Genomic DNA, 18,508 nt, shown 5'->3' with positions numbered 1-18,508 from the left:
TCAATTTCATGTTTTTGTACGTAGCTACTAGTACAATAATGGACGAGTGTGATCTGCGCTACTTTGGTTTGAAGGGGACAGCGGTGAAGGTGTCGCTGAAGCGTTTGAACTCTGGATGGTAGTCGAAGTTCTGCATAAGCACGATGATTCCCTGAGCGTGGCGTTGTTTGGCTTCGTCATACTGCCCTTGCATGCTGTCCGTCGTCTCCGTGTACTTGCCTGCAAGAGGTTTGATCTTGCTCTCAAAGAGCGCGCTCCATTCTCGACACTCCTTCAACTTGGCTTCCAAGTCTTTCCGTCGCTCATTTAGTCGAAACAGCTGCTCGTCGTAGTCCTTCTTGCCCTTCTCGTCGGCCTTGATCTCCCGCGTTAGTGTCTCGATTCTCATCTGTACCCCCTCCAATGCTCCACCGATGCCACTAGTCACTCGATTCATCTTCGCTGTATCCTTGGTTAACGCAAGTTGTTGCGAGGCCGCGGGGGTATACTTAAGTCGAGGCAAACCTCTTCTGGACGGCATCGTAGTCATGGCAATGTCTTCACTTACTAAGTAGAAGCACAGAAGATAACTGGGCTCTCAATCCACAAGACCCGTAACAGCGCTGAGGTCTCTAAAATTGGCGACCACCAGGTATTTACGGCACTGACGTTGAAGACCGCGCTCTTAATTAGAATGGTAGTTCATTATCCTCGATCATTAGTTAGTGGTTTGTTTAATCGTCTCGTAGTACTGGCCGTCGTCACAGAACGTCACTGAGCGCCGCGCGTCATGTCTAGGTTTGAAGTCTTTGTTGAAGGCGCTCGAAGCAGCATCGTCTCCAGTTTTGGCAAGTTTGGCGAAGAAGTCAAGCAGATCCGGGGAAGACACAAAGCCGCTGTCTCCAGAGTCGATACTACTCGCCACGAATTGTTGCTCTTGCAGATCCAGATCCAGTCCGAGTCGGTAGCACACGTGCTTTATGTCGCTCGCTCTGCATGTCGCCTCGAACTCTCCATTGTCAATCGGCACAACCATTTCCCGCGGGGCCAGACCTTTGAAGGCGTGTCTTACGAGCACAGCAGCACTCTGGAGACCGTAGTCAGAGTCCAGCAGATTCTTCAGTCGGCTATCCTGTAGAAGTTTGCGTCGCACCGTGGACGCACTACCGGCAAACGTTTCTCCGTTAGAAACGGAGCCAAGTTTTGTGAACAACCCTGTCGTCGTCGGCAACACGGAGCTGTGCATATCGAGGCTATTATTCAGTCTCCGCCCCGTCGGTCGTTGAGGTTGTTGGTACGGGTTCGTTGAGAAAGAAGACTTAGGACCCTTTCCTGATTGTGTCGGTGGTAGTGATAACTCCTTGGTAACTTCACCGAGCAGGTCACTAATACGCCGTAAGACATCCAGGAACCCGAGGCCACTATCAGGACGCAGGGATGGGTACAATTCATCCACGAGTTCTTGAGCTGCTGGGGCCCCGGTCGGGAAGTGCAGATTCAAGCGGGAGGTCAGCAGGATATCGGCGAGATCCTTCTTCGTAACGTGGCCACGAGCGTCAGCTCTGCGATGTAAATCGAGAGCAGTCTTTAAGTCGCAGCGTCGCTCCAGTAGATCCTGTAATATGCTCACCAGCGCCACACGGTGCCTCCGTTCCTGACGTGACTTGGTATCGTCCTCAGCTGCAGATCTTCTAGGCGGTTGAACGGGAGCAGTCCCAGCGTTGGGGCTCTTCATCTCGTCAGCGATTCGAACTGAAGACCTCGCTGCACGATGATCGTGGACCATGCGTCGACGTGGACAGTTCCAGAGCGAGTCGTTCGTGTGTGGGTCGTAACTGTAGGAAGAAGATACGTCTGTAGGCTGCTCCTCATACGGAGCCAGCAATACCGACGTCGTGGACAGGTGCTTCTTACGCTTCTTGGGTGACAGTAGATCGCTGCAAAGTGCCCCGAGACAATCCTCAAGCGAATGGTACGGGATTTGATCAGCTTGTTGCGGGGATTGATCACGGCTGAGAGCTTCAATAGCAGCCTGTTTGTCCGCTATAGACGCCATGATGCCGAGTTCGTGAATAGCCTGCAGCATTTCGTTCGTGGAGACTGAGCCAGTCTGGTCCGTATCCATGCGTTCACATATTGCGGTGATGCGTGGTAGCTCCACTAACATTCTCTCAAAAATCTTCTGGACGGAACGAGGAAGACGCGTGCGTTGTATCGACCCATCAATGGAAATAGTAGGGAGCTGGTTGGACGATTCAGTCGCTTTCTGCTGTATGGCGAAGTTGTTCAGGTGGTCGTAGAAGTCTTGCGCTGTGATAAATCCGCGGCCTTGGGTGTCCAATGTCCAGAAGAGCGCCTCGACATCAGCATATCGAACCAGCAGGTTCAAGTGCGCGAGACTTTGACGAAATTGACCTCTGGAAATGTGACCAAAGCGATCGCCAGGGAAAACGCTTTGAGGCGACGAGCCTGATAATTGTCCGAGTTGCTTCAACTGGTGCAACTTCGATAGGATGCGAGATTCCAGCGCTGGGGGAGGCTTCCCCGTCGAGAAGAAGGGATCTTGACGTCGCTGTTGGTGTTCAAGATACGCTTCACTGTCTCCAGTGCTGGCAGCTCTTGGACTTGTAGTCGCTGTGGGGAAATGGAGGTCACTCTCTCTACGCCGTTCGTCACATATTTTGACAATAGTACGGGTAGCCTCAGCATTTCTAGAGCAACACGAAATATCATGATGAGATATTGAAGTGTGAAAAAAAGAGGATCACTAAACAAACCTCTCTTGCGTTGACTTTCCCGCTGGAAAAGGTTCGTTCCGACTTATCACGGGACTGTAAGCTGTCGGCTGCACTGCTCTCCGCCCGAGACGAATAGGAGACTGCGTGACGCAGCCAACAGAGGCACCAGGTTCTCCAGGAGACGCTTTCGACTTCAAAGTGGTGTGATCATATGCCCTCAGTGCGTCAAGAAGTGGACCAACTCCAATTGAACCAGCAGAATCTCTACAAACGCAGGCTGTCGTTAGTCTTCGTCAATGGATCAGGATTAAAATAAATTACTTACGAGAATGGTAATAAACGAACGCGCAGAGCTGCGAAGTCAGCATTGCTCAGGGTAATTCCACAACGTAGCAGGCAGTCTCGAAAAGTCTCCGGTGGTAGATAGTATTGCCCAATGCTTTGGTGCTGGCGGAAAAGGGAGTGCAGCTTGTAGAACGCAGCCACGAGCATGTCCCAAAGGCGAGCACTACCAACCCCCACAACAGGAGGAGACACTTGTTTTGAATTAGACGGCATTGTCTGCGTTCGGTGATCTGTCCCATCTTTCTCTTGGAACAGAGCGAGGAACTTGGCGTACTTGATAGTAAACGCGTTCCCGTTGCCACCTCGACCGCGCCATCTCCCGTTGCTCGCAGCATCATGAGTATACTCCTTCACGTCCTCACCGAGCGACATGTATAGCTTTTCGTACTCTCGAGTGGTGAGGAAGACGCCGATATGACTCAACGCTAGCTCGAGTTCCTCCGGACTGACCTTGCCAGAGCTCATGACGTCCATCTTGAAGAAAACCTGGCGGAGCTTCTCGCTACTTTGCGTGATCGACGTCGTAAGTCGCTGCCACAGAGCCTCGCCCTCCACGAGGTGGGTGCTATGGTCATCGGAGTCTTTGTCTCCGCCGTTACCCGTCATAGTGCGATTGGCGTCGAGGGTGGCCTGAGTGGCGTAGGGGGTTGCCAGAGGTGCGCGGGGAGACGAGTACGGAATGCGCTTGTTCAATGAGTGTGACGACATTGACGAGGTCAACTGGGACATCGGATCGTGCTGATAGCTCCGCCGCATGAGCTGCAAAGACCACTCCGTCATGATACGGCAAAAGAGATCGATATCTGTAGTAGAACTCTCATGTCAGTAGTGCGTAGGATTCTTTGTTTTCGATACTATATGGCACTCACCTAATTTGAGAGTTTGTGTCGGACAAAAGACCAAGTAGAGCTCCTTAGCTCTCTGAAGATCTCGATCAGGCTTCGGGCCTTGACCAGGTCCTTCAATCTGAGGTGAAGAGGATGCCACAATCTCCAGACGAGTCACTGCTAGCTGAAACTCACGGAGATCAAGGTGCCCGTCGCCATTCAAGCTAAATCGGCGCAACACGTCGTCGGGTTTCATAGGATACCGCGAGAAGCGATGCACCTCGTCGGCAAAAAAAGTCATAAGCTGCTTGTTGGATAACAATTGGTGATACTGCTGCCAGTCTGGCATTTCGGTTGTTAGTACTGAGAGTTTTTAAGCAGAGTCCGCTGTTTGGTGCTTACCAGCAGTGCTCATCTGGTCAATCTTGTTCCTTGTCTTGTTGGACATCCTGCTCTTTGATAGAGATCAATACACACAAGAAGATAGGAGACAAGGAGCTGTACGCAGGCAGGGAGCGACGCGTCGAATAGAGGCGATAGCATAACGACCGCATTCAGCACTTTGGCTGCTAATTTTACAGGCGAAACTCCTGGGAACACACAAAAGTACCAAGCGTGGTTTGTTGTGAAGAATAATCATCAGCATTGCACGCACAGAATGCGAATCACACAAGGGTACGTAAAATGGGACAATAACCACAGTAGTCAATACAAAGTACAAGTGAAAGGTGCAACGTTCTATACCCAGTTGCTTTTATTCATTGGCAACAGCGTGATAATATCATATATGACCTACCGATAACAGTGCATTGAAAATTGGTGACTGTCGATGATGCCTCTCCATCACAGTGCAGATAAGGATTAATGGGGTATCTCCATTATGGACTATTGGCCCATAATGGATGGAGCTGATTTTGCCCTACCCATCAATATCAGTACCGGTAGCTTAAAACCATTTGCGGTCACAGAACGATTACTACATGTATTCCTTATAATACTACTTCCAAGTACCGGCATCCTCCGTTCTTTACTGACGGTCGCTTATTATTGACAAACGATTTTAGCCAATCAAATACCGCTACCGCAGCCCTCACTCGTAGCTGACAACACATAAAATGGGGACGGGAAAACATGATTCGGCTGTGCGCCACTCACTTCTCAAGATGCCACCGGGGCGCCACCGCGCCTCTGTTACTGCAGCCGAAAAGCTAGCAGCGCTCGATGCCTGGCGGCAGTGCGGCAACATCAATGCTGTTATGGCAGCTTTCTATAGTGATCTAGATGCGCTTGCGCAAGAGCAGCGACGCAAGCTGTTGTATCAGTGGCGCGATAAGCGCAAAAGTATCGAATTAGCGTGCAAGACGGCTCGAGGACGAGCCAAAAAGAAGGCTCGGCAGCTCGGCACAGGTACTACCCTCACCGCCGAGGCTGAGGTGGAGTTGGTAGCCTGGGTGAACGAGTTGCGGGGGGAGGGAGTACCTATTATCTCTTCAGGTCTACGGCAACAGAAAAGGTAATTTATTTCGTTTCTGCTTTTTTGCTTATTCTAATTCGTTCTGTAATACAATGCAGGGTGGTGGAATAGCTATCTATCAATTCAGTTTTTAAGATTTCATTTCGAAACTCGCGAAAACCCGTCGGAGCCGATCTTGCTGCTGTGGGACGATTTCTCCGGACATTGGACCGAAGAAGTCGTCCAATATGCAGCAAGTATCAACGTTGTTTTGATGAAAGTGCCTCCAAATGCGACCGCTGTCTGCCAGCCAGCGGACGTGGCCTGGAACAGGCCGCTAAAACAGAAGCTGCGTGGTTTTTGGGTGGAGCGATTGCGGGAGCAGCTCAAGACAAAAAAAGGATGGCGTTTCATTCAAGCTGGAGCCTCCTGACAGGGCTATTATTGCAAGCTGGGTTGAGCGTGCGTGGGGGGAGCTGGATGCAAGGACTGTAAAGGCTGACTACAAGAAAGCAGGACTCGTAGTGCCAGAAGTAGAAATTGTAGCGAGTGAGATTATCTCGGAATTGGCTAGCTTTAGTCTTGTAGATGGTAGAATCGGCATTGTAGTTGACAAGCACGACACCATTGACGAGCTGCTCGAATAATCAATGCACTTTCTCGTGATTCACAACGCGCGGCAAACATCACCTTTTTTACCCTTGTTTTGTACCCAAACATGCTTGTCAGTAAAAAGCGGAGGATGCCGGTAGTACAATAAGTAGTTTACTACCAGCATTTTGCGATGAAAATAAACTACGAACCCCGAGCTGAAGAAAACAATTCATAAAGTGTTTTTTTGTGTTTCCAACTGAAACGTTGAAAAATCTACGAGTACCTTCCTCCTGGCGTCATCCGGTTGTGAAAGAAATTCCATTAATATTCGTAGCGAGGGCTTGTGATGTCTGCCGGCTTCACACCACTGAAACCCACTTGTTGTGTTTGGTCAGTCTCTTCAACTTACCGCCGAAGTGCTTCGCCAACGAGGCGATCTGGAGACTTCTCTCCTCCTTGTCATCTTCGTCCTCCTCTGTGGCTTCCTCAAAAAGCGTTTGGTAAAGACTTCATTCTCGCCAACAAATGTGACGTCACCGGCAGTGGTTTTCAAACTATTGCTCTCGTCGAAAGTCGGAAGGGTGTCTGATGAGAGCTGCAAAGACCAACGAAACAGAGTAAGCAAGGACGCATTGTCGTTTCTTCGAAGAGAGCTGGAATGTTTATTGTCTAATTGCGAAGTGAATGAACAAAGAGCAAGCTGGGAGAAGGAGTAGACCAAATTTTAAGCAATTCAGTTACAGTAGTCTTACTAGCGATTCAATTTCATCAAGGCGATTGCCGTAAACGGGTCTCGAGGGACATAACTATATTAATTTTATTAAAATCTGGTAAGTGCATATTGTAGGCTACACTGTACCGTAACAATTGCTGGTGCTTTATGTGACAAAGCATCTGTCTGCCATAAACGATCCAAGGATTCATATTGAAGCTTTAAATGAAAACGACGTTGCACTTTTTGCGAGCTGTATATTAATAGAGCAGATGTAAAATGGATATGCAAAGAGAGAGCTTCATTTTTGACCCAAAAAGATGCTGTGCTCAGCTAACGTTTGACCAATCAGCACGAGATTTGTCCTAAAGTCTTGTGGTTTTGATTGTAAACCCACCCCTAGGAAAAAATGGCCAATCGTTTCCGTTCCCCCTGGTCTGTTTTAGTGGCTCTGAGGCCTCGTACAGGCTCAGCGTCTCCAGCTCAGTTTCAGAAACCAGAAATAAAAGCTAAGTCAAGATCACCACTATGATATCCCCCTACAATTGGCGCTATTCAGACAGTCTACGTGGCGAGTCGCGCTCCAATCGAAAACTGGACGCCTTCCGCCAATGGGTGTGATTGCTAGTCAGCTCAAATACTGTACTGTGTGTAGTAGCAATCTCGATCGGCATCATATGCACTATGCTGCAAGTCCGAGCCCTGCTTGAGCGCACTTATCTCGTGTAAGTTTAAGCTGAAGACCTTGACCTGCGATAAAACGAAGCAGAGCCATCTTTATCAGCACGATGACCACTTTGCCGTCAGCTCTCCTGACCTGCGTCAGCAACTTTCTCTTAAGTTGAAGGCGGCTATCCGTGAACTAGTGGCAAAAGACGTAAAGCCCGCTCGCATCCGCAATAAGCTGGTTGATAGCTTCACGCTATCGACCGGAGCAGTGCCTGCTCTAAAGCAGATCTAAAACTTTGTCTACAACTACCGACGAAGCAAAATGACGAACACTGACGTCGTAGAGGACATGGAGGAGATTGCTGCTGAATCACAATTCTCTGATGATCTACCTGATACTACGCCATTCACGTTCGGGTACCCACAAGACGAGGACGAGGCTCCGGGCTTGGAGACGGATATGACGCCAAACCATTGGTGATTGGAGTCACGACGCAGTTCTTACTCAAAGCGGCCGCGTGGGATCCCGACACATTTGTCTTTCATATATACGCGATGTTTAAGCTTTTGACGTGTGGATACCCACTCATTGTGTGCGGTATCTCTGACGATGCTCGGCAGTTTCACCCGATGGCATTCTTCTTAACTTCTCAAAGAACAGTCGTTTAGCTCTTCAAAGCCTGCTGGATATCTACAAGGTGGTCGTAGGACGTCCGCTTGTGGTTCGTTACTGGATGGAAGACGCTGAAGACGCTCAACTAAATGGTGTTGAGCAAACCCTGGCCGCTCCGTGTGCATCGGAGCCCTCAAAACCAGAACTACAATATTTAATGTGCTTCTTCCATGTCGTCGAAGCGTGAAATAGCGTGTTTCAAGCTTCTCCAATAACTCGAAGTACCTCGTCTATCGACAGATCAACGAAATGCACTACGCTAGAGGTGCCACCGAGTTCATGTCAATTCAAGAGCGTGTCGATGGCTTGTGGCGGGCAATTCCAGAGCTGAAACGCTTTGCCGATAAAATTAAAAAAGACCTGGATTAAAAGTCGTTTCTGCAAGTGGCGGTGCTTGGGTCGCCAACTGGCTTTGCGAAAGCGAACAACCCCGTGGAGCAGTTCAACAAAGATATTAAGCGCGACTATACGTTACGTGTCCGCGTGAAGCTTTGTGCTTTGCTCAAAAAGGTGATATCTATGTGCCATCACCGCTCCATTCTTCACCCTACGTTTGCACGAAACTCAAGCCCGCAACTACCCTCGTAGCCCGAACAAAACGACCCTTGAAGGCAAGGAAAATAGTTGTTACTCAGCCGCGACATATTCTTTTTTTCTACTGGAAGGTGAATGTAGCCGTCCAAGTGAATTTCATTGTCGAAGTTTGATCAACATGCTAGACAACGTCGGAAATGCTGAAGAAGGCGAGCGGAGCAACCGTCGCATGGAGCGACTCGGACCGCCTATGCTCGGGTGGACTTTAAACCTCAGCACGCAGACGTGTCGGTGCAGAGCATTTTATAAATTTGGTGCGTGCGTGCACCTGTTGGCATCACTGAAGCACGCCAACCGGAAGATCGCTGGATGGCCAGGAACGGAGCGCCGGGTTGTTGATAGACGCGTTAAGCGGTCTAAACCCTCGACTGGAGCGAACAAAGGAAGACCATCTCGCGTTTCTCACTCTCTTTGCGTGGATTAGTTTAGACCTTTGCTTGTAGCTCAGAAGGCATATTCTTGCAAGTAGCAATAAAATTCTTTCTATTCGCACTTGTTAGCAATGTTACTCTATTATATACACACTAGAACATTAGGATAGCGCGCTACGTACATCATTAGCAGCGATGTTTAATCTTGGTGACGTGGACTGCAAAAGTAGTTGAGCACACTGTTTGTATTCCTTTTTCCTAGTACAAACCGTAAACGTTCTAAAGTGATAGAACCTTGGCGTTTGCTACAAGGTGATCTATAGATAATGGAGATCAGCATTAGTATAAAACTTCCATAGATTTTCCGACGCACAGATCTCAAAATTGATAACAGGGCTGCAGAACGTCGGTAATTTTTTTAGCACTGCCGATCTCAATAGAAATTAAATCCTGTCAGTAACTAATCTAAGCAGTTAACTGCTATATAAAATAGTGTAGGGATAGGTGTAGATAGTTGATCTGATTTTTAGTATGCGTAGATCCCAAAACTACGACTAGGACTGCATTTTGGCAGGCAAAAGTAGAGCAGAAAATCAGAATTGTCAATGGACGCTGCCTCTACACTAAAACTGTCTTGCTATGTAAATTACTTTGTCAAATGTCTGGCATAATCCGAATAGATAACAATTGTGGCTTTTGAGAACACTAGAGCACTTAACCGGAGCTGGGGCTGCAGATATTGTGTAAAATTTTATAAAATTTAAGCTATCATCAGCATATATTTGCTATAGGACCTACTCCCCACTTTTCAGCTTCTTTGCCTCTCTAGCAGCTTTTAATTTCTGAACAACGCGTTTCTTCTTGTGTCATTTACCTTTGGCGGCTTTGCTTGCTTGAACTGTTGCTTCCGGAGACGATAGTTCTGCCAAAAAGTTACTTTTTCCTCCTCGTAGTTTGCTCTATCTCACTACCGCCCTTCCATAACGCAATACGCGGACAAGAATGCAATCCATAATTCCTTTGACCCCTGCGGGATCCAGAGGCGAATTTATTTGCTTAGGTAAACGAGTCGATCCGATCCTTTTCAGTTACTATACCTTCTCCAAAAATAGCCCCCATTTGTCAATGTCTGCCATTTCCTGTTGATATCCTAGAAGCACTGAATGTTGCACCAGATTTTTGAGATGCACCACGTCACCAGGGTACTGAATTAGTACCTCAGCAAAAGGGCAACCCATCATTTCAATTAAAGGAATTTCTTTTTATTCTTCCCACTTGAAAGTACCGGTGCGGTTGTGTTTAAGCGGAAAGAAAACCTAAATCTTGAAGCAGTGCCGAGCACTTGGAGGAATGTAGGACACCACATATCCATGGTCCACATGCACTGGTTCTCTCGGCTGTCGACTTGAAACCAGATTTCAGGTTGGAAAATATAACCTTGCCTTGAGGAATTTGAATTTTAGAGTATTATCCTGGTAGGTCGATGGATAGCTGTTCCGGGGGACTTGTTCTATTTCTAGCCATTGTTGTTTCACCCCTTCTTGGACATATAGCGGAATGCCATCCGTCATCGTAATGTCGTAGAGGTGCTCGGTATCGGTTGGGATTTTATGGTATCCCCGACAGCCAGCCACATCGTTACATCCTTGTCGGTATACCAATGCAGGTGGTTCACTCTTTACAGCTTCTTCCCACGAGAACTTTCTCGTAATATATCGATCCATAGACGTTGGGGATTTTTTGTAGACCTCTGCAAGATTGTATCGATTAGACTTGTAATCTCTAATATCAACAGTACTGCGCAGCTCGTCAATATAATTGGACGTCATATCACCGTTAGCCAAGTAACTAAACTGCTTCACGGCTAGGGAGCGGGCACCGGACGCCGAACAAAGCTAACGCGGCGGAGTGAGCCGGCGGACTGGAGCAGTGGAGCACAGCGGGACCAGAGGGCAGGGGAGCGCAGCGCCGTTAAACCAGGAGCAGCGAAGCACAGCGCGGCCGTTGGACTGGGACAGTGCAGCGCAGCGGGACTGGTGGTCAAGGGCGGCACAGTGAAGCGAGACTGGCGGACAGGTGCTGCGCCCCGCAGCAGGTTCGGTGGACTCGGTGGCTTGTGTTTTGGTAAGTGCTGCCAACAAACCGTTGACATCAGTGCTGGGTGCGACAGCTTTGTGTAGAATACATAACCTGTGACACATGTTTTGAGCCTAAACTTCCCCAGTAAAAACATCAGTCGTTGTATGAAATGTCATACATCCATGCACAAAAATCAGTTTTCTCATATGCAAATGACAATAAGCGTGGTGGTTTTAGCTTATGGGGTAATAGCTGATATGCTGGCACATTAATTCATTTAAGTACGAATGAAGCACCTGATGCATCATGTATGCAGGTGTTACAAGGCGAAAAAGGTCATAGCCTTCTCGGCCTTCGTACTGTTACTATCTTTGGATTTACACACGATGTAAAGATTGATGACATTTGATACCATATATACGCCCCGTCACCGCTTTAAAAACGAATCACAGAGCTTTTTGAGGCGGGAGACAGCGTGAGCCCAGCCTACCATCAATTGTGAGCTACTGTACCGTCAACTACATTTCAAGGAAGCTGTGTCTACGTACGAGCAAGATTTCGATGATTTGTGCATCTACTACGACTAGCGAAGGACGAGTTTGAGCAGTATGCTCGAGATCAATCCGAATGTGGTAAGCGATCGTCCGCTTTGAATCAGCAAGGATAGTCGTCGGACTATGACATTTGGAGAAGCAAATGTCTTTGGCTGCATCAAACATGACGCAGTCCAGTGTGAACTAAGCAAGCAATGTCAGATAAGAAGAAGGGCATGCTAACTGCCAGCGACGCAAGGGCAAGGACTCAGAGACGAAGAAGCGCTACACTTTTGCCAACTTGTGACCAGCACGTACACCGGTTTGCGGAATTACTGAGAGCACTGGTTTGGAACTGAAGCCGGGGCTCACTCAGAGACTGAATCAGAAGAATACCAAGAAGCAAGATGTTTCACTAGTCAGCGCAATGCGTCATGTGCAAACGGCACCGACGACTGGTAAACCACGTTGACTGCTCGAGAACTTGGTATTGAGCTCGTCCCGTCGAAGTGCAAGTGCGACTGATCCAGGACGTGTGAGACGCTTAGCGTTGCCTATGCTCTATTCGACGTCACCTACAAGTTATGGTGAAAATAATAAGAACCAAGAAGAGTGGTAAAAGGTGTGGACAATGTGAATGTTCCTATGCCGCCGCTGTAATTGCAGTTACAGCCGATTCAGAGTGTGCACCCTGCCAGCAACTCAAGTTGTGCACGATTTGCAGCCTATGTTGTACTTTGGTCTCCTTCACGTGGCTTTGTTTCAGGTTATTTCAGACAATATGGATTTGAGAGCTAAATTTAACACAAAAGAACTACAAGTATGTTGCCTGTTGTGAGAAAACATAAAGTCTATGGGCCACACGCGCATTCCTACTCGCATGACCAAACTTTTATAGGTACAATGGACATATATACGGTAAATGTGGAGACGGAAAGCAAAGCTATGTTTATTGTGGATGCCGCTACAAGATGCCAACGCGTGTACGTACACGAGAACAAGAGCCAAGCTACGTGGTTTATTCTCAAGTTGCTAAGAGAGCTGAAAGTGTCTCAAAAGGAACAGAAAGTGCTGCATCTACGGTCGAACCAAGTGTGTGGGTTTGCAAGCAACGAGTTACAAGAATACTGTGTTTCGCGTGGAATGGTGCTGCAGTTTATCAATGCGTACTCCCCCCAAGAGAATGAGAGTGCCAAACGAGCAAACGGCATTGTTTTACTGCGCGCTCGAACGCTATTGACGACTACGCACTTACCGAATATGTTTGGGGTGAAGCTCCGATGCTACCGATAAAGACGTTGGGCCTAACTTTATCGTACGAGAAGTTGAACGAGCAGAAATCATCCTTGAGTACATTACGTACCTGGTGATACCTCGCTCGGGTAGTGACTTTTGAGTCGCGACAAAGAATAGAGAAGCTGGAACTAAAGACATGTATGTGTATATTGCTCGGTTGTAGAGTCTCTACCAAGGAGTACAAGGACTTGGGCTATCTGACCTGCCGAGTGACGACCGTGCAGCTTGAGAGCTGTCACTTCCATGATGAGTTCACGGTGGATGAAACATATGTGAAGCAACTGATGCAGAACAAGTACCCAGACATATTACATGTATTGCCGGAGAAGCCATGGGTAGTGAGGGTCAAGACGAGCATTGACCATTTCGCTGCTGAGAACAACGATCCTGTGCCGTATAGGCAAGGCTTTGAAACATCAAGAAGTCGGGTGCGCTGTGGACAAAGTGATGGCATCCAGTGGGTGTTCAGCAAACGACACCTCGTCAGGGATCGACTAGCAAGCCATTGAGAAGTCTGCTGAGCCTCAGGGTGGTTCTTAACCACTGTCATACGTGCCATGCCATGACATTAGAAATTGAACTATGACATGGCGTGGTTATAAATATAAAAGCCCTACCATTGCGCAATCATAAAACTATTTCTAGAACATACATTAATGAAGTTAAAAGGAACATGGCTTATGGCAGTTGCATTTTGCCATGGATTTTCTTGCCATTTCATTTACTTTAATCTCTAGCTTAGCCAACATTTATCCAATCGGATCACAGCGTTTCGTGCCATGGCATGGCATGGCGTGCTTAAGAACGATCCTCGGGTTGCGCCTCATAAGATACCGTCGCCGAAAAAGACGGATAAGAAATGGGGGTATAAAACAAGGATGAAGTCTGGAGCGATAATGAATTTGCGAATGAGAAGCCACCTGTCGAGCCATGCCTGAAGTGACCGAGAAGAATACAGAAGACAAACGTAAGACAAAGAGACTACGTGGTGGACCACACATGGCATGGACGTGGACATTCTTACTACGTATAAGCAAGCTCGGAAGAGAAAGTTCTGGCCCCAGTGGCGGGATGGGACACTAGCAGTGCTGACGTCGCCGAAAAGGCGCAGGACCTGGTGACTTGTACCACCCAAGCAGGGGAAAAAGTCAAGGTGATCGCGTCGATTGGTGTTTTCAGGGAAGGGAGATGGTCGCGGTCGTGCCAAGCGGTATAAAACTCGTCTCGTCATCCATGGATGTATTAATAATCCGGAATCAACTATGGGGGACCCTTTGCACCAGTGGTAATCTTTGAATTTATTTGTACTTTGACTTGCAGCAAGGATGGGAGGCTCTACAGTGCCATGTTAGGACGGCACTCCTGTGTGAGATCTCAATGAGGTGATTTTCATGGAGCAATCACCTGATTTTCCGATGATGGCCCACGTGCAGTGCGTGAGCTCTTATCGAGTCTCTGTGGATTGAAGCAGACTCCCAACGTTTGGAACCGGGATTTGCATACTGAGCTGGTCATGTTGGGCTTTGAGCATACGGACTCAACTATGGTGTGTGTTGAAGGGGTATGGCGACGTAAAAATGCTGTTGCCTCTCTACGTAGATGAGCTACCGCTAATGGGACGCGCGCGCATATCGCAGCTGCGCTGTACGAGACCTATGAGTTGAGGTACTGTGAAGTACCTACTTGGTGTCGCGATTCTAAACGACAGGCGGAGGCGACAGATTGTGTATTGCCAGAAGGAGGACGTATTGGAGGTTCTATAGCGCTTCCACATGACGTGCTGCCACGGATGTGCAACTCCTGAGGCTACAACACCGTCGACGGATGTGGTGTCTGCGTCGAAGATTACTTGCTGTACCATGGGCTGGTGGGTGCACTGCAGTATCTGGTGCACGTGTTGAGCCCGGCACTGTAGCCATCACCAGGGGGTACAGCAGACGATTTCTGTATGTGCTGGATAGTACCAGGTGAGGCAAGCTAATATAACGTGTATTAGTTTTACTTGTCTATCGAAGTGTCTATGAAGTCTACGGTACTCTGACTAGTGATTGTTAGAGGATAATCGAGGCGCACACTAAGTGCGACGAGGAGAGGAAGCATGATGGGCAGGAAGAAAGGACTAGTTCCTCGCTTCCTCTTTTGCTTCGGTCTGAGCACAGCCGTGAGAATAGTAATAGGTTGAGTAATAGGGGTCAATAAAGGAATTAATATACCAAAAGATATACATTTACTTTAACAGAACGCTTTGAGACCTGACATCGCACATGCCACGTGACATTCCGGCAAGCTCCTAGCTAACAGTGATCATACGCACTACGCGCAAGTCAAGCGGGCATTAAAGTATCTGAAGGGTATATATGACTATGGTTTGGTGATGGGTTTGTCAGAAGGAACTTATTCGAATGTGCGCTGCTGCTCAGACGCCAAAAATGCAGTTGAGCGAATGAGCGGATGGACAGACGGGGAATCGGCAGGCATCGCAAAAGCAAGAGATTATCACGTGTGATGCAGAGTACATTGCCATTACCGAAACTACCAAGGACGTGTTGTGATTGACTAGACTTTGTAAGTGGTTGGCATGAAAACATCCAGTGCCGTTGCTGTTGGATGACAAAACTGGAGCGATTTCGCTGCAACCAAGCCAGGAAAACACTTAAGGCCAAGCACATTGACAATAAGTATCACATGTTGCAGCGTAACGTGGACATCAAATATATTTAAAAGTTTTCATGCTTAGAATGTAGCTAAAGGTGTGCAATCTGGGTGTTTAAATGGAAATAATGCCAAGCGCTCCTCGATAGGTGATGCGAGGGCAGCACAGCTTGATCTGAGTACCTACAGAGATTAAAGAAGAGCATCTGATCAAAGTGCTTACGATCGACAGAGGTTGGTGAGCTCATGTTGTGACTTGCCATGAAGCTTTCTGCAGACAAACCTACATTAAGCATTCACTCCAATACTATATAAATGTAGCTCAAGTTCCGCAAGAAACCTTTTTGCTAGCTATGTTGCGAACTTGCGTAAGTAGGGTATATTGCAGTACGTAAGGGGCGAAGATATTCCTAAGCTATTCTCAAAAACAATAGCTTAGGAATATCTTCGCCTGGAAAAGCAAATCAAACGAGCTGATTTGGAATATGTCCAGTGACGTGAAAAAGTTATATCATGTTTGGCAGGTATCCGATACACCAATGCAGTTTGCTGCGCACTCGCTGTAGCCTCATCTGTCGTCTAGCTCACTGCATGAGTCGTTACCCTACGAGCGTCTTATGGTTAAAAAACTGTAGTACAGTTGCCGTCAGCACAGATCTCGGTGGACATCGTGACACAAACCCGCCTTGCAATACATTCTTGTGTATCTGTCGCTAATCAAGAAAGCCTATGACATGGCCGCTTCGTTTACCGGTTATAGAAGCACAGCATATCCCTGTCTACACTACACGACGACTTGCACTGCTACGAGCGATATCTGGCCAGCGCGCGCTCGCAGAGGGGGACCGGGGCCCAATGACCATCGACAGGTATCCGCGCCAGACGCGTAGCTGGTAACGTTTGGGCCACTGTATGTTTCCAAGTATACATGCACCCGTCGCAGACATAATAAGTGAACGTTTAAATGGTCACCAGAGAATAATAAACTTGTTTTTACCAAGTATATGCGGTTTCTGAAACAAATGCCCTATCTCTTCGGAGCCACGCCCATACCAACATTAATCGCATCGAATGACCTTGTCGGACCTGTACCAAAAAAGGGTACTTCATATCAAAGTAACCCTCAAATGTAATTATATTAGTTTATGAATTAGATATTGTGGGCCACACACTAAACACAATTATTTTACAACAGGCGGGCTCAGGAAGGAGGAAGGTGGCGAGGGGCAACGACGGCGGCAGGAGTGTGGCGGCGACGACGGCAGCAAGGACATGAAGGAGTAAAGGGAACATCAGCAGCGGGTGAAGCCTTAAGGGCTGTGGTGGCTTGTCCGGCAGGGCGTACGGCAGGCTACCCATTGGGTGCGTGTCTGCAGGTGGCACTCCGAAGGGCGGACTCCGGTGGCACCGTCGAGTCATCCACCACTAGCAGCGGGGATGCCGCCGTCAGACCCCGCGAGAGCTATTGCCCCACCCGGCAGGGCGGGAAGCATGCTGCCGGCTGGTAGCCCGGGGACGCATTAAGTCCAGATGCCTGTACCAGCTGCTGGTCGTGTCGATGTAGGGATCGATGCTGACAGTAGTTGTGTGTAGCTAGCGAGCGTTAAAAAAATGTAAAATATATCCGAGTAATTGACGCAAATTATCAATGTCTCTTTGATATCGGGTACAATGATAATAGTTCGCAATGCACCACCTCACGGAAGCTATTTGAAGTTACAAGCGTAGTTAATTTATCACCTCATCACAGAGGCTATTGATGGCATGCATCCTGTCGCCATTTTAGCGCTTTCTAAAAATTGTTACGGTATTAATACCACAAATTTTAATTAAAAGCGCTTTTGGAGTCGTTTGTACAGCAATGATTACGCCGGTACGACAAAAGCAAAAAATACGTGTAATACGCCGGCATCTTAATATTTGTAATTTGGATACACACATTTTTCGTGCCCCTCCCACCTGATACGTCCGATGTGGGGTTTCGATGACCACCTAACCCTTCATGCATTGATGTGTTAAGACTGAAATATTACTTGGATATCCAAACCAAATAATATATGATTGGCCATTAATGCTGATACTAAACTTTAGAGCGGTCGGATAAGTGCTGATATTCTTCTGTGGTGAAGTGCTTTCTCAGAAATAAGAGAATGGGCCTGACGCGGGGTCACTATCCCGAATCAGTGACTATTCAAGTGATTAGAGAGGATTTGGGTTGGCTGGCACGGATGCAAGCTGCCTGTGGTGGATTAGCCATGACGAGCAGCACCCCGTATGAAATGACGATGGATATGGTATGAACGAAGTACGAGAAGGCAAGATCCACCAAGACTTACCTCGGATCCACCCTTACCTGGATTCACCAAGATGGATATGGGATATACTATACAAGAGTGGATCGGGTGTGGATCCTATGAAGGAAGGATGGTCGGTGCCCTCTGAAGGTGGATCTAGTAGCCACGGCTAACGAGGAGTCAAGATCCACCGCGAGGTACCCCGGATCCCATACTTCCGAGTTCGGATCCAAGGAGGGAGGATCCCGCCTTGAGGGACCTGGATCCAGAGTATAGGGATGGTGGATGCAGTGGATCTCGAGCTTTCGTGGGACAATGGAGATCACAGACGGCTGCGAGATGATGTTGCATGATTGGAGAGCTCAGATCCACGACGAGTGTACACTTACAGTGAAGTGGATCCAAGCGACCTGGATCCTGATGAGTGTACCCATAATAGGGTGACCATAATGATTACGCCATGGATCCGGTGGATCTGAAGATAATACAGCTGGGGTGATGGGTCAAGGGAAGAAAGGGACATGCAGCCGATCCTTGGTAAGGGATTTAACGAGGGAAAGACATAGAAGGTAGAGATCCCAGGCGGTATAGGCTTTAAGTATCAATACAGACTTCTATTTTGCACGATAACACGCAGTGCCTTCCTGTCCTCAGAACCGGAACTACATGGCCGTACGACTCCGAAAAGGTTGGGAATGC

The 18,508-nt window shown here is 48.0% G+C and overlaps 4 protein-coding genes across 4 annotated transcripts; 1 reads left to right on the top strand and 3 right to left on the bottom strand.

Annotated features, from left to right (window-relative positions):
- Window positions 1-58: 58 nt before the first annotated feature.
- PITG_02819 (uncharacterized protein) lies at window positions 59-529 on the bottom strand (the record flags this gene model as incomplete). Its single annotated transcript, XM_002907664.1, has 1 exon — window positions 59-529. The coding sequence occupies one exon, from the start codon at window positions 527-529 to the stop codon at window positions 59-61; it is 471 nt and encodes a 156-aa protein (XP_002907710.1).
- Window positions 530-697: 168 nt separating this feature from the next.
- On the bottom strand, window positions 698-4,337 carry PITG_02818 (uncharacterized protein; the record flags this gene model as incomplete). The annotated part of the gene is made up of 5 exons (XM_002907663.1): window positions 698-2,690; window positions 2,757-2,981; window positions 3,043-3,865; window positions 3,932-4,231; window positions 4,292-4,337. The coding sequence occupies 5 exons, from the start codon at window positions 4,335-4,337 to the stop codon at window positions 698-700; spliced, it is 3,387 nt and encodes a 1,128-aa protein (XP_002907709.1).
- Window positions 4,338-10,644: 6,307 nt separating this feature from the next.
- PITG_02816 (uncharacterized protein) lies at window positions 10,645-13,108 on the bottom strand (the record flags this gene model as incomplete). The annotated part of the gene is made up of 5 exons (XM_002907662.1): window positions 10,645-11,086; window positions 11,583-11,771; window positions 12,012-12,128; window positions 12,823-12,875; window positions 13,066-13,108. The coding sequence occupies 5 exons, from the start codon at window positions 13,106-13,108 to the stop codon at window positions 10,820-10,822; spliced, it is 669 nt and encodes a 222-aa protein (XP_002907708.1).
- Window positions 13,109-16,370: 3,262 nt separating this feature from the next.
- On the top strand, window positions 16,371-17,023 carry PITG_02815 (uncharacterized protein; the record flags this gene model as incomplete). The annotated part of the gene is made up of 2 exons (XM_002907661.1): window positions 16,371-16,384; window positions 16,711-17,023. The coding sequence occupies 2 exons, from the start codon at window positions 16,371-16,373 to the stop codon at window positions 17,021-17,023; spliced, it is 327 nt and encodes a 108-aa protein (XP_002907707.1).
- Window positions 17,024-18,508: the final 1,485 nt, after the last annotated feature.

The sequence above is a fragment of the Phytophthora infestans genome, genomic scaffold (assembly GCF_000142945.1).
Source record: "Phytophthora infestans T30-4 supercont1.3 genomic scaffold, whole genome shotgun sequence".
NCBI classification, from domain to species: domain Eukaryota; phylum Oomycota; class Peronosporomycetes; order Peronosporales; family Peronosporaceae; genus Phytophthora; species Phytophthora infestans.
The sequence above is the reverse complement of the archived record's forward strand: the minus strand, read 5'-3'. Positions and strand labels throughout refer to the sequence as shown.